The sequence below is a fragment of the Poecile atricapillus genome, chromosome 29 (assembly GCF_030490865.1).
Source record: "Poecile atricapillus isolate bPoeAtr1 chromosome 29, bPoeAtr1.hap1, whole genome shotgun sequence".
NCBI lineage: Eukaryota > Metazoa > Chordata > Aves > Passeriformes > Paridae > Poecile > Poecile atricapillus.
This window is the reverse complement of record NC_081277.1, coordinates 3,981,670-3,994,228: the sequence shown is the minus strand read 5'-3', so window position 1 is coordinate 3,994,228 and position 12,559 is coordinate 3,981,670. Positions and strand designations below refer to the sequence as shown.

The 12,559-nt window shown below is 59.4% G+C and overlaps 2 protein-coding genes across 2 annotated transcripts; both read right to left on the bottom strand.

Annotated features, from left to right (window-relative positions):
* Nucleotides 1–905: 905 nt before the first annotated feature.
* Nucleotides 906–5,072, bottom strand: SNRPG (small nuclear ribonucleoprotein polypeptide G). Its single transcript, XM_058859518.1, has 4 exons — nucleotides 4,945–5,072; nucleotides 4,686–4,708; nucleotides 3,589–3,713; nucleotides 906–1,076 (listed from the first exon to the last, which is right to left on the bottom strand). Exons 1-4 carry the CDS (start codon nucleotides 4,974–4,976, stop codon nucleotides 1,026–1,028), a joined length of 231 nt encoding a protein of 76 aa, XP_058715501.1. The 5' UTR covers nucleotides 4,977–5,072; the 3' UTR covers nucleotides 906–1,025.
* A 1,123-nt stretch (nucleotides 5,073–6,195) lies between these two features.
* Nucleotides 6,196–10,359, bottom strand: FAM136A (family with sequence similarity 136 member A). Its single transcript, XM_058859516.1, has 3 exons — nucleotides 10,217–10,359; nucleotides 7,665–7,805; nucleotides 6,196–6,470 (listed from the first exon to the last, which is right to left on the bottom strand). The coding sequence occupies exons 1-3, from the start codon at nucleotides 10,301–10,303 to the stop codon at nucleotides 6,282–6,284; spliced, it is 417 nt and encodes a 138-aa protein (XP_058715499.1). The 5' UTR covers nucleotides 10,304–10,359; the 3' UTR covers nucleotides 6,196–6,281.
* Nucleotides 10,360–12,559: the final 2,200 nt, after the last annotated feature.

Genomic DNA, 12,559 nt, shown 5'->3' with positions numbered 1-12,559 from the left:
AGATCTTCAAGATGATCAAGATCTTCAGGATCATCAAGATCTTCAAGATGATCAAGACCTTCAAGATGATCAAGATCTTCAGGATCATCAAGACGTTCAGGATCATCAAGACCTTCAAGATGATCAAGATCTTCAGGATCATCAAGACGTTCAGGATCATCAAGACCTTCAAGATGATCAAGATCTTCAGGATCATCAAGATCTTCAAGATAGCTAATTAACAGCCAAGTAATTAACACTAAGGAACTCCAGGCTTTTCCCCTCCCAGGAGGTGTTTTGTAGGATCATGGGATCCTTAAGGTTGGAAGATCTTCAAGAACATCAAGACCTTCAAGATGCTGTAATTAACTCTAATGAACTCCATACTTTTCCCCTCCAAGGAGGTGTTTTGTAAGATCATGGGATCCTTAAGGTTGGAAAATTCCTGAATTTTCCTCGAACTCCTTGATTTATTCCTGTCTGAGAGTAGGGAATTCATTAAAAGTGCAATACTGACCCCAGAAGTGCCCTCCAGCTGGGAATATCGACTCCCTGGCTGTCCATCCCTCTGCCCCAACTTTTCCGAGGGGTCTGCCAAGGATTTATTCCTTAGGGTGGAAACTGGGGGGGGAATGGGATACTGGAAGCTGCCAAAATGGGTGGGAAAGAGGAAAAACCACCAATTCCCAGCGCTGTGCTGAGGTATGAAAGAATTAATAAAAAATTAATAAAAATAAATAAAAATAAAAATTCTTAATAAAGAATTAATAAAAAATTTTACAACCTTGAGTGTTAAGGAGAAAACCACCAAAAATAGCACAAATTTAACACCCACTTCAATAAATCAAAGTTTTCCATGAGTTTTCCCGGGATTGGGAGTGGAATTAACAGCCAGTTGCCAAAAACTGATGTAAGAAAGGCTCGAATTAGGTCAACCATTACAAAATTGATTTAATAACAAAACCCAAAATAATTGTACACTTGTGAGCGGCGTCTTGGATGAGGGAATGGAGCTGGTGGGTCGGGATTTGGGGTTTTCCAGGGGTTTATACTCGTTCCAAAGCTTCCAGCATGATGATGCTGTTCCCTCGGATCACCTGGAAAGGGGAAGGTGAGAGCTGTTACCTCTGATCTAAGGATTCCTTTCCTGCAGTTTTAATTCCCCAAAAATTGTTGAAAATTTGGCTGGAATTCCCCAAAAAGGATGAAAACTGACTGATTTTAACCCTAAATCCCCAAGGATCACAGAATCCCTGAGGGTGGAAAAGACCTCTGGGATCATCGAGTGCAACCCTGTCCCCAGCCCAGATCTCTGAGTGCTACCTCATCATCCATCAATCATCCATTATCCATCCATCCATCATCCATCCATCCATCCTTCATCCATCATCCATCCATCATCCATCCATCATCCATCATCCATCCATCCATCATCCATCCATCATCCATCATCCATCCATCCATCATCCATCCATCCATCCTTCATCCATCATCCATCCATCATCCATCCATCATCCATCATCCATCCATCCATCATCCATCCATCCATCATCCATCATCCATCCATCATCCATCCATCATCCATCCATCCATCCATCCATCCATCATCCATCCATCATCCATCCATCCATCAATCATCATCCATCATCCATCCATCCATCATCCATCCATCATCCATCATCCATCCATCATCCATCCATCATCCATCATCCATCCATCATCCATCCATCCATCATCCATCCATCATCCATCCATCCATCATCCATCCATCAATCATCCATCCATCAATCATCCATCATCCATCCATCCATCCATCATCCATCCATCCATCATCCATCATCCATCCATCCATCATCCATCCATCATCCATCATCCATCCATCATCCATCCATCCATCATCCATCCATCCATCATCCATCCATCCATCATCCATCCATCCATCATCCATCATCCATCATCCATCCATCATCCATCATCCATCATCCATCATCCATCCATCCATCATCCATCCATCATCCATCCATCATCCATCCATCCATCCATCATCCATCCATCATCCATCCATCATCATCCATCATCCATCCATCATCCATCCATCCATCATCCATCCATCCATCATCCATCATCCATCCATCCATCATCCATCATCCATCCATCCATCATCCATCCATCCATCATCCATCCATCATCCATCATCCATCCATCATCCATCCATCCATCCATCCATCCATCCATCCATCCATCCATCCATCATCCATCATCCATCCATCCATCCATCATCCATCATCCATCCATCATCCATCATCCATCCATCATCCATCATCCATCCATCCATCCATCATCCATCCATCCATCATCCATCCATCCAGGAGTTCCCAGCCATGACTTCACCTTTCTCAGAAGCAGAAGCACCCAAAGCTCTGCTGAATTCCCACCTGACACATCCCAAACCTGTCCCTCACCAAACTTCCCGCTCATTCTGCACTTGTGGCTCCCACAAGTGCTCCCAGTGGCACTCCCCAGTGTGTTCCCAGCATGTTCCCAGTGCTCCCAGAGTGTTCCCAGTGGTGTTCCCAGTGCTCCCAGTGTGTTCCCAGTGGCACTCCCAGAGTGCTCCCAGTGGTGTTCCCATCTTGTTCCCAGTGCTCCCAGTGGCGCTCCCAGTGCTCCCAGAGTGTTCCCAGTGCTCCCAGCGTGTTCCCAGTGCTCCCAGAGTGCTCCCAGTGGTGTTCCCAGTGCTCCCAGCGTGTTCCCAGTGCTCCCAGTGGTGTTCCCAGTGCTCCCAGTGGTGTTCCCAGTGCTCCCAGTGGTGTTCCCAGTGCTCCCAGTGGTGTTCCCAGTGCTCCCAGTGGTCCCAGTGCTCCCAGCGTGTTCCCAGCATGTTCTCAGTGCTCCCAGCGTGTTCCCAGTGCTCCCAGCGTGTTCCCAGTGCTCCCAGAGTGTTCCCAGTGGCGCTCCCAGTGCTCCCAGCATGTTCCCAGTGGTGTTCCCAGTGGTGTTCCCAGTGCTCCCAGAGTGTTCCCAGTGCTCCCAGTGGTATTCCCAGTGCTCCCAGCGTGTTTCCAGTGCTCCCAGCGTGTTCCCAGTGCTCCCAGCGTGTTCCCAGTGCTCCCAGCGTGTTCCCAGTGGCGCTCCCAGCGTGTTCCCAGTGGCGCTCCCAGTGCTCCCAGCATGTTCCCAGTGCTCCCAGTGGTATTCCCAGTGCTCCCAGCGTGTTCCCAGTGCTCCCAGCGTGTTCCCAGTGCTCCCAGCGTGTTCCCAGTGCTCCCAGAGTGCTCCCAGTGGTGCTCCCAGCGTGTTCCCAGTGCTCCCAGCGTGTTCCCAGAGTGTTCCCAGTGCTCCCAGCATGTTCCCAGTGCTCCCAGAGTGCTCCCAGTGGTGCTCCCAGCGTGTTGCCAGTGCTCCCAGCATGTTCCCAGAGTGTTCCCAGTGCTCCCAGCATGTTCCCAGTGCTCCCAGAGTGTTCCCAGTGGTGCTCCCAGCATGTTCCCAGTGCTCCCAGCGTGTTCCCAGTGGTGCTCCCAGCATGTTCCCAGTGGTGCTCCCAGCATGTTCCCAGTGCTCCCAGTGTGTTCCCGGAGTGTTCCCAGTGCTCCCAGCAGCTCTCACCACCATGCCGATGTTGTTCTGCTGCCCGCCCGGCGCCATCTCCACGCACTCGTCGATGACCAGGTTCATGAAGGGGTCGAAGCCCCGCAGGATGCCCTGCACGTGGCGGCCGCCGTTCAGCTTCACTGCGGGAACCGGGCGCGTGAGGGACCGACAATCCCAAAACGGGAGCGTCTGTCCCCAAATCTGCGGCTCGGGACGAGCGGGACCCGCGGGAGGGGGGGAATGGGAAGGATTAAGCACAAGCCATTAATGGGGTGAGGAAAAGGGGAAAAGAGCGAGTTTTCAATTTGTGTTATAGTTAAATTAATGAATTGTGGTTTAAATGAATGAATTAGAATTTTAATTAATGAGATGTGAGGCCTGAAATCAGTCAGGGCCTGCTGCTGCTCCGAGCACCAGCCCCAGCAGCTGGGACCCCCCAAACCGGCCGGGGGGGCTTAGGACTCCCCGATAGTGGGGGACACGAGGGGGAACCGGGCTGTGGAGGGTCCCCAAACCCGGTATTGTTGATGGACACAGGGCAGGTCCCCAATAGCAGGGGACACAAGGGGGAACCGGGCTGTGGAGGGTCCCCAAACCGGGGATGGTTGGGGGGCGCGGGGCAGGTCCCAAATAGCGGGGTCGTGAGGGGATCGGGGCTGTGGAGGGTCCCCAAACCGGGCATTGTTGGGGGGCTTAGGAGTCCCCCATAACGGGGGACACGAGGGGGAACCGGGCTGTGGAGGGTCCCCAAACCGGGGATGGTTGGGGGTCGCGGGGCAGGTCCCGAATAGCGGGGTCGTGAGGGGATCGGGGCTGTGGGGGGTCCCCACACCCGGCATTGTTGGGGGGCGCGGGGCAGGTCCCGAATAGCGGGGGACACGAGGGGGATCGGGGCTGTGGGGGGTCCCCACACCCGGCATTGTTGAGGGACGCGGGGCAGGTCCCCCACAGCGGGGTCGTGAGGGGATCGGGGCTGTGGAGGGTCCCCACACCCGGCATTGTTGGGGGGCGCGGGGCAGGTCCCCCATAGCGGGGTCGTGAGGGGATCGGGGCGGGCGGGGGTCCCCGGGCACCGCGAGGGGAATCGGGGCCAGATCAGTTCCACAACTCACACGACAGCTTCTTGTCCATGAACCTGTAACGAGAAGGCCCCGGGTCAGCACCGGCGGGTGGGGACGGGCAGGAGACCCCTCCCCATTATCCCCTCATGACACCGGGCCGAACCGCGCCTCCCACGCCGCCATGACGGCCCCACGGTGCACGCCGGGACACCGACACGCGGCGGACCGCGCCGTTCCGGTCCCCGCCTTCCCTCACACCCTCCGGGGCTCCCCTCGTCCCCCGGCCCAGCCCCGGCTCCCCCAGACCCACTTTTTCAGCTCGGGTGGGTGCGCTTTACTCATGGCGCCCGCAGCCCCCGGCCCGTCTCTGCCGCGCGCCGCACTTTGACGTCAGCGCGCCGTGCGTCTGCCCGCGCCAGCCAATGGCAGCCGTGCGCTCCTCCCCGCGCGCCGCCCCGGCAGCCAATGGCAGCCCGCGGAGCGCTACCGCACTCACCCGAGCAGCGGCGCATGCGCGGGGAGGTGACGGGGAGCGCGGGGGGAACGCAGGGAGCGGTGCGCGGATACAGCGGGAAATACGGCGGGAAATAAATTAATAGCGCGGGAAATAAATACAGCGGGAAATTAATAAATAGCGCGGGAAATAAATAAATAAATAGGGCGGGAAATAAATACAGCGGGAAATACGGCGGGAAATAATACAGCGGGAATGGCCGCCAGCGGGCGAGGCGTATGCACGTGTTGTGTGTGTGGGTGTGTGTGTGGGTGTGTGTGTCCAGGTGTGCACACCTGTGTGTGTGTGTGTGTCCGTGTCCACACGTGCACAGGTGTGTGTGTGTCCAGGTATGAACACCTGTGTGTATGTGTGTGTGTGTGTCCACATGTGCACACCTGTGTGAGTGTGTGTGTGCACCTGAGTGTGTGTGTCCAGGTGTGCACACCTGTGTGTGCGTGTGTCTGTGTGTCAAGGTGTGCACACCTCTGCGTGTTTGACTGTGCCCAACCATCGCCCCCAGTGCCCCCCGTTACCTGCAGCACCCCCATCACCCCCAGACCCCCCACCACCCTCCATCAGCCCCCAGTGCCCCCCGTTACCTGCAGTGTCCCCTCATTGCTCACCCCATCACCCCCAGAGCTCCCTGTCACCACCCAGTGCCCCCCATCACCCCCAGTTCCCCCTCATCACCCCCGGTTCCCCCTCATCATCCCCCATCACCCCCAGACCCCCCGGTTCCCCCCCATGACCCCTCAGAGCCCCACCAGTGCCCCCCATCACTCCCAGAACCCCCGGTTCCCCCCCAGTGCCCCCCATCACCCCCAGAGCCCCGCCAGTGCCCTCCATCACCCCCAGACCCCCCGGTTCCCCCCCATCACCCCCAGACCCCCCGGTTCCCCCCCATCACCCCTCAGAGCCCCCCCAGTGCCCCCCATCACCCCCATACCCCCCGGTTTTCCCCCAGACCCCCCGGTTCCCCCCCCGAGTCCCCCAGTGCCCCCCATCGCCCCCAGTGCCCCCCGGTTCCTCCCCAGTTCCCCCCGTTCCCCCGCAGCACCGGCGCTCTCTGGCTGGAGCCACCTGGTCTTTAATGAGGGCACGGGGAGGGGGTGTGGGGGTCCCCGGGGGTGTCCCCGGGGGGGTCCCCGCTGTCACTGCTGGATGCTGGCCAGCCCCTCCCGCATCTTCTTGGCCATGGCGGGCACGAGGCGCAGGTGCTGGTCCCCGCAGGTGGCCAGGCAGGCGTCCAGCTGGCCCCGCACGCGCGGCTCCGAGCCCCCCGAGTCCAGAGCGTCCTTGGCCTGGTCCGAGCACTGCAGCGAGCAGCGGCTCAAACGGTCCTGGGGACACCATCGGGGGGGTCAGAGGGGGTCAGGGGGGGCTGGGGGGTCAGGGATGGACTGGGGGGTCGGGGACGGACTGGGGGGGTCACTGGGACTGGGGGGTCAGGGGGACTGGGGGGGTCACTGGGACTGGGGGGTCAGGGGGACTGGGGGGTTGGGGATGGACTGGGGGGTCAGGGGGACTGGGGGGTCAGGGATGGACTGGGGGGTTTGGGATGGACTGGGGGGTCAGTGGGACTGGGGGGTCAGGGATGGACTGGGGGGTCATTGGGACTGGGGGGTCAGGGGGACTGGGGGGTCAGGGGGACTGGGGGGTCAGGGGGGGCTGGGGGGTCAGTGGGGCTGGGGGGTCAGGGATGGACTGGGGGGTTGGGGATGGACTGGGGGGGTCACTGGGACTGGGGGGTCGGGGATGGACTGGGGGGTCAGGGGGACTGGGGGGTCAGTGGGGCTGGGGGGTCAGGGACGAACTGGGGGGTCAGGAATGGACTGGGGGGTCAGGGGGGTCAGTGGGGCTGGGGGGGTCAGGGAGGGTCAGGAATGGACTGGGGGGTCAGGGGGGGTCAGTGGGGCTGGGGGGTCAGTGGGGATTAAGGTGGTGGGGGTGGGGGTGTATTTAGGGGCACAAGGTGTATTTAGGGGGCACAGGGTGTATTTAGGGACTCAGGGTGCATTTAGGGGGCACAGGGGATGGACTGGGGGGCACAGGATGTATTTAGGGGGCACAGGCTGTATTTAAGGGACACAGGGGATGGATTGGGGGGCACAGGATGTATTTAGGGGGTACAGGGTGTATTTAGTGGACTCAGGGTGTATTTAGGGACTCAGGCTGTATTTAGGGGACACAGGGTGTATTTAAGGGACTCAGGGTGTATTTAGGGGACACAGGCTGTATTTAGGGGACACAGGGTGTATTTAGGGGACACAGGGTGTATTTAGGGACACAGGGTGCATTTAGGGGACACAGGGTGCATTTAGGGGACACAGGGGATGGATTGGGGGACACAAGGTGCATTTAGGGGACACAGGCTGTATTTAGGGGGTACAGGCTGTATTTAGGGGGTACAGGGTGTATTTAGGGGGCACAAGGTGTATTTAGGGACTCAGGCTGTATTTAGGGGACTCAGGAGGTGCAGCAGGGGGTGCAGGGGTTTTTGGGGTCCCGGGGGTCCCCGGGGGTCCTGGGCTCACCTGGAAGTGCTCGAGCTCGGCGGTGACGATGGCCTGGGCGCGGGCCAGGGGCGCGTGGCAGCGCTCGATGCAGCGCTGCACCTCCTGCATCGAGGCCGCTGCATCCTCGCAGCACCGCGCGCTGCAGCGGAACATGGCGCCCTGGGGACATGGGGACAGTGGGGACAGTGGGGACAGCGGGTCATGGGGCGCCCTGGGGACACGGGGACATGGGGACAGCGGGTCATGGGGACACGGGGACAGTGGGGACAGCGGGTCATGGGTACACGGGGACAGTGGGGACAGCGGGTCATGGGGACACGGGGACACGGGGTCATGGGGACATGGCGCCCTGGGGACACGGGGACACTGGGGACAGTGGAGACAGCGGGTCATGGGGCGCCCTGGGGACACGGGGACAGTGGGGACAGCGGGTCATGGGGCGCCCTGGGGACACGGGGACATGGGGACAGTGGGTCATGGGGTCATGGGGACATGGGGACAGGGGGTCATGGGGACATGGGGACATGGGGACACAGGGACATGGGGTCATGGGGACATGGGGACACGGGGACATGGGGACATGGGGACACGGGGACATGGGGACATGGGGACACGGGGTCATGGGGACACAGGGACATGGGGTCATGGGGACATGGGGACACGGGGACATGGGGACATGGGGACACGGGGACATGGGGACGTGGGATCAGTGGGGACATGGGGACATGGGGACATGGGGACAGTGGGGACACGGGGACATGGGGACACGGGGACATGGGGTGCCCTGGGGACAGCGGGGTCACAGGGTCATGTGGGGTACCCTGGGGACAGTGAGGTCATGGAGTGCCCTGGGGACTGTGGGGACAGTGAGGACAGTGGGGTACCCTGGGGAGAGCGGGGACACGGGGTACCCTGGGGACACAGGGCACTCTGGGGACACCTGGGTCACAGTGGCACCCTGGGGGTCAGAGGGGACACCCTGGGGACACCCTGGGGACACCCTGGGGACAGTAGGGACACCCTGGGGACATGCTGGGGACACCCTGGGGACATGCTGGGGACACCCTGGGGACATGCTGGGGACACCCTGGGGGACAGCGGGGACACCCTGGGGACACGCTGGGGTCACTCCCAGGGACACAGCAGGCCGGGGGTGGGGGGCCCATGGGAGATGAGGGGTCAGTGGGGGTCAGCCTGGGGGTCCCACCCCTCTGTGGGAGCACCCCAAAAGGAGCTGGGTGCGCCCCAAGCATGGGGGGCACGGGGGGTGCTTGTTGGGGGGCACAGGGAATGTGTGGGGGTGCAGGGGATGAACTGGGGGGCTCAGGGGATGAACTGGGGGGGCACAGGGGATGAACTGGGGGGCTCAGGAGATGAACTGGGGGGGTCTCAAGGTGTGTGTGTGGGGATCACAATGAATTCGGGGGGGTCTCAGTGAATTTGGGGGGGGTCACAGTGAATTCAGGGGTGTCTCAGGATGTGTATGGAGGGATCACAATGAATTTGGGAGTTCACAATGAATTCGGGGGGTTCTCAGTGAATTCGGGGGGGGTCTCAGTGAATTTGGGGGGGTCTCAATGAACTGGGAGGGATCACAATGAATTCGGGGGGTCTCAGTGAATTTGGGAGGGTCTCAGTGAATTTGGGGGTGTGTATGGGGGGGGTCACAATGAATTCGGGGGCGTCTCAGTGAATTTGGGGGGGTCTCAGGGGGTGTGTGGGGGATCACAATGAATTTGGGGGGGGTCTCAGTGAATTTGGGAGTTCACAGTGAATTGGGAGGGACCACAATGAATTCGGGGGGGGTCAGTGAATTCGGGGGGGGTCTCAGTGAATTTGGTGGGGTGTCAATGAATTGGGAGGGATCACAATGAATTCGGGGGGGTTCTCAGTGAATTTGGGGGGGGTCTCAGGGTGCGTATGGGGGGATCACAATGAATTTAGGAGTTCACAATGAATTCGGGGGGAACACAATGAATTCGGGGGTCTCAGTGAATTGGGGGTGTGTATGGGGGGGTCACAATGAATTTAGGAGTTCACAATGAATTCGGGGGGGTCTCAGTGAATTTGAGGGGGTCTCAGGGGGTGTGTGGGGGATCACAATGAATTTGGGGGGGGTCTCAGTGAATTTGGGAGTTCACAGTGAATTGGGAGGGACCACAATGAATTCGGGGGTCTCAGTGAATTTGGGGGGGGTCTCAGGGTGTGTATGGGGGGATCACAATGAATTTGGGAGTTCACAATGAATTCGGGGGGATCACAATGAATTCGGGGGTCTCAGTGAATTGGGGGTGTGTATGGGGGGGGTCACAATGAATTTGGGAGTTCACAATGAATTCGGGGGGGGTCTCAGTGAATTGGGAGGGGTCACAATGAATTTGGGAGTTCACAATGAATTCGGGGGGGGTCTCAGTGAATTTGGGGGGGGTCTCAGGGCTGGTCCCAGCGCTGCCCGAGGCACCCACGTGTGTGTGTGGGGGGGGCAGCATCAGCCCCGGGACGGCCCCAGACCCCTCCCCGGTGTCCCCGGTGTCCCCGGTGTCCCCGGTGTCCCCCCGGTATCCCGGTACCTGCATGGCGCGGATCTGCTCCCGTTCCAGCCCCTGCACCGCGCTCTCCACCGCGGCCTGGACCCGGCCCTGCGCCGCCTCCGCCATCGGCCCGCTGCGCTCGGAACCGCCCCCGAACCGCCCCCGAACCGCCCTAAAACCCGCCCTAAAACTGCCCCGAAACCCGCCTTAAAACCCGCCCTAAAACCCGCCCTAAAACCCGCCCTAAAACCCGCCCTAAAACCGCCCTAAAACCCGCCTTAAAACCCGCCTTAAAACCCGCCTTAAAACCCGCCCGGAACCGCCCTAAAACCCGCCCTAAAACCGCCCTAAAACCCGCCTTAAAACCCGCCTTAAAACCCGCCCTAAAACCCGCCCCCGACCCGCCCTAAAACCCGCCCTAAAACTGCCCTAAAACCCGCCTTAAAACCCGCCTTAAAACCCGCCCTAAAACCCGCCTTAAAACCCGCTCGGAACCGCCCCCGAACCGCCCTAAAACTGCCTTAAAACTGCCCCGAAACCCGCTCGGAACCGCCCCAGAACCGCCCTAAAACTGCCTTAAAACCCGCCTTAAAACCCGCCCGGAACCGCCCCCGAACCGCCCCAGAACCGCCCTAAAACTGCCCTAAAACCCGCCCCAAAACCCGCCCTAAAACTGGCCCCAAACCCGCCCTAAAACCCGCCCTAAAACCGGCCCGGAACCGCCCCAGAACCCGCCCTAAAACTGCCCCAAAACCCGCCCAGAACCGCCCCCGAACCGCCCCAAAACCCGCCCAGAATCGTCTCAAAACCCGCCCTAAAACTGCCCTAAAACCCGCCCCAAAACCCGCCCGGAACCGCCCCGGAACTGCCCCAAAACCCGCCCAGAATCGTCTCAAAACCCGCCCTAAAACTGCCCCAAAACCCGCCCGGAACCGCCCCCGAACCGCCCCAGAACCGCCCTAAAACCCGCCCTAAAACCCGCCCTGAAACCGACCCAGAACCGCCCCCGAACCGCCCCAGAACCGCCCTAAAACTGCCCTAAAACCCGCCCTAAAACCCGCCCTAAAACCCGCCCTAAAACCCGCCCTAAAACCCGCCCTAAAACCGGCCCGGAACCGCTCCAGAACCCGCCCTAAAACTGCCCTCAAACCCGCCCAGAACCGCCCCCGAACCGCCCCAAAACCCGCCCAGAATCGTCTCAAAACCCGCCCTAAAACTGCCCTAAAACCCGCCCCAAAACCCACCCTAAAAGCCGCCCGGAACCGCCCCAAAACCCGCCCAGAACCGCCCCCGAACCGCCCTAAAACCCGCCCCAAACCCCGCCCCAAACCCCGCCCTAAAACCCGCCCTAAAACCCGCCCCCGAACCGCCCGGAACCGCCCTAAAACTGCCCCTAAAACCGCCCTAAAGCTGCCTCAAATCCCGCCCCAAATCCCGCCCAGAACCTCCTGGAACCGCCCCAAAACCCGCCCTAAAACTGCCCCAAAACCGCCCTAAAACTGCCCTAAAACCCGCCCCAAAACCCGCCCAGAACCCGCCCCAAAACCGCCCTAAAACCGCCCCAAATGCCGCCCCCAAGCCCGGGGGAATCGCCCCAAACCTGCGGGAAATCGTCCCAAAACCGTCGGGAACCCCCCCAAACCCCACCCCAAACCCCAAAGCGCCCCGAACCGCCCCAAAAGTGCTGAGAATTGCCCCAAACCTGCTGAGAATCGCCCCAAAACTGCTGAGAATTGCCCCAAAACTGCTGAGAATTGCCCCAAAACTGCTGAGAATCGCCCCAAAACTGCTGAGAATTGCCCCAAAAGTGCTGAGAATCGCCCCAAAACTGCTGAGAATCGCCCCAAAACTGCTGCGAATTGCCCCAAAAGTGCTGAGAATTGCCCCAAAACTGCTGAGAATCGCCCCAAAAGTGCTGAGAATTGCCCCAAAACTGCTGAGAATCGCCCCAAAAGTGCTGAGAATTGCCCCAAAACTGCTGAGAATCGCCCCAAAAGTGCTGAGAATCGCCCCAAAAGTGCTGAGAATTGCCCCAAAAGTGCTGAGAATTGCCCCAAAAGTGCTGAGAATCGCCCCAAAACTGCTGAGAATTGCCCCAAACCTGCCGGGGATCGCCCCAAACCGGCCCTAAACTGCCGGGAACTGCCCCAAATCCACCCCAGAACCACCCCAAATCTGCCGGGAATCACCCCAAAACCTCCAGGAACACCAAAAACTGTCAGGAATTGCCCCAAAACCTCCAGGACCACCCCAAAACTGGCAGGAATCACCCCAAAACCTCCAGGACAACCCCAAAACTGCCAGGAATTGCCCCAAATCCACCCCAGAACCACCCCAAAACTGCCAGGAATCACCCCAAAACCTCCAGGACCACCCCAAACC

Coding starts and splice junctions, on each gene's coding strand:
- SNRPG (XM_058859518.1), bottom strand. CDS start 4,976: ATGAGTAAAGCGCACCCACCCGAGCTGAAAAA. Junction 4,709..4,944: donor CACCCACCCGAGCTGAAAAA/GTGGGTCTGGGG, acceptor TTCTCGTTACAG/GTTCATGGACAAGAAGCTGT. Junction 1,077..3,588: donor AGAACAACATCGGCATGGTG/GTGAGAGCTGCT, acceptor TCCCCTTTCCAG/GTGATCCGAGGGAACAGCAT.
- FAM136A (XM_058859516.1), bottom strand. CDS start 10,303: ATGGCGGAGGCGGCGCAGGGCCGGGTCCAGGCCGCGGTGGAGAGCGCG. Junction 7,806..10,216: donor AGCAGATCCGCGCCATGCAG/GTACCGGGATAC, acceptor CCATGTCCCCAG/GGCGCCATGTTCCGCTGCAG. Junction 6,471..7,664: donor CCGAGCTCGAGCACTTCCAG/GTGAGCCCAGGA, acceptor TGGTGTCCCCAG/GACCGTTTGAGCCGCTGCTC.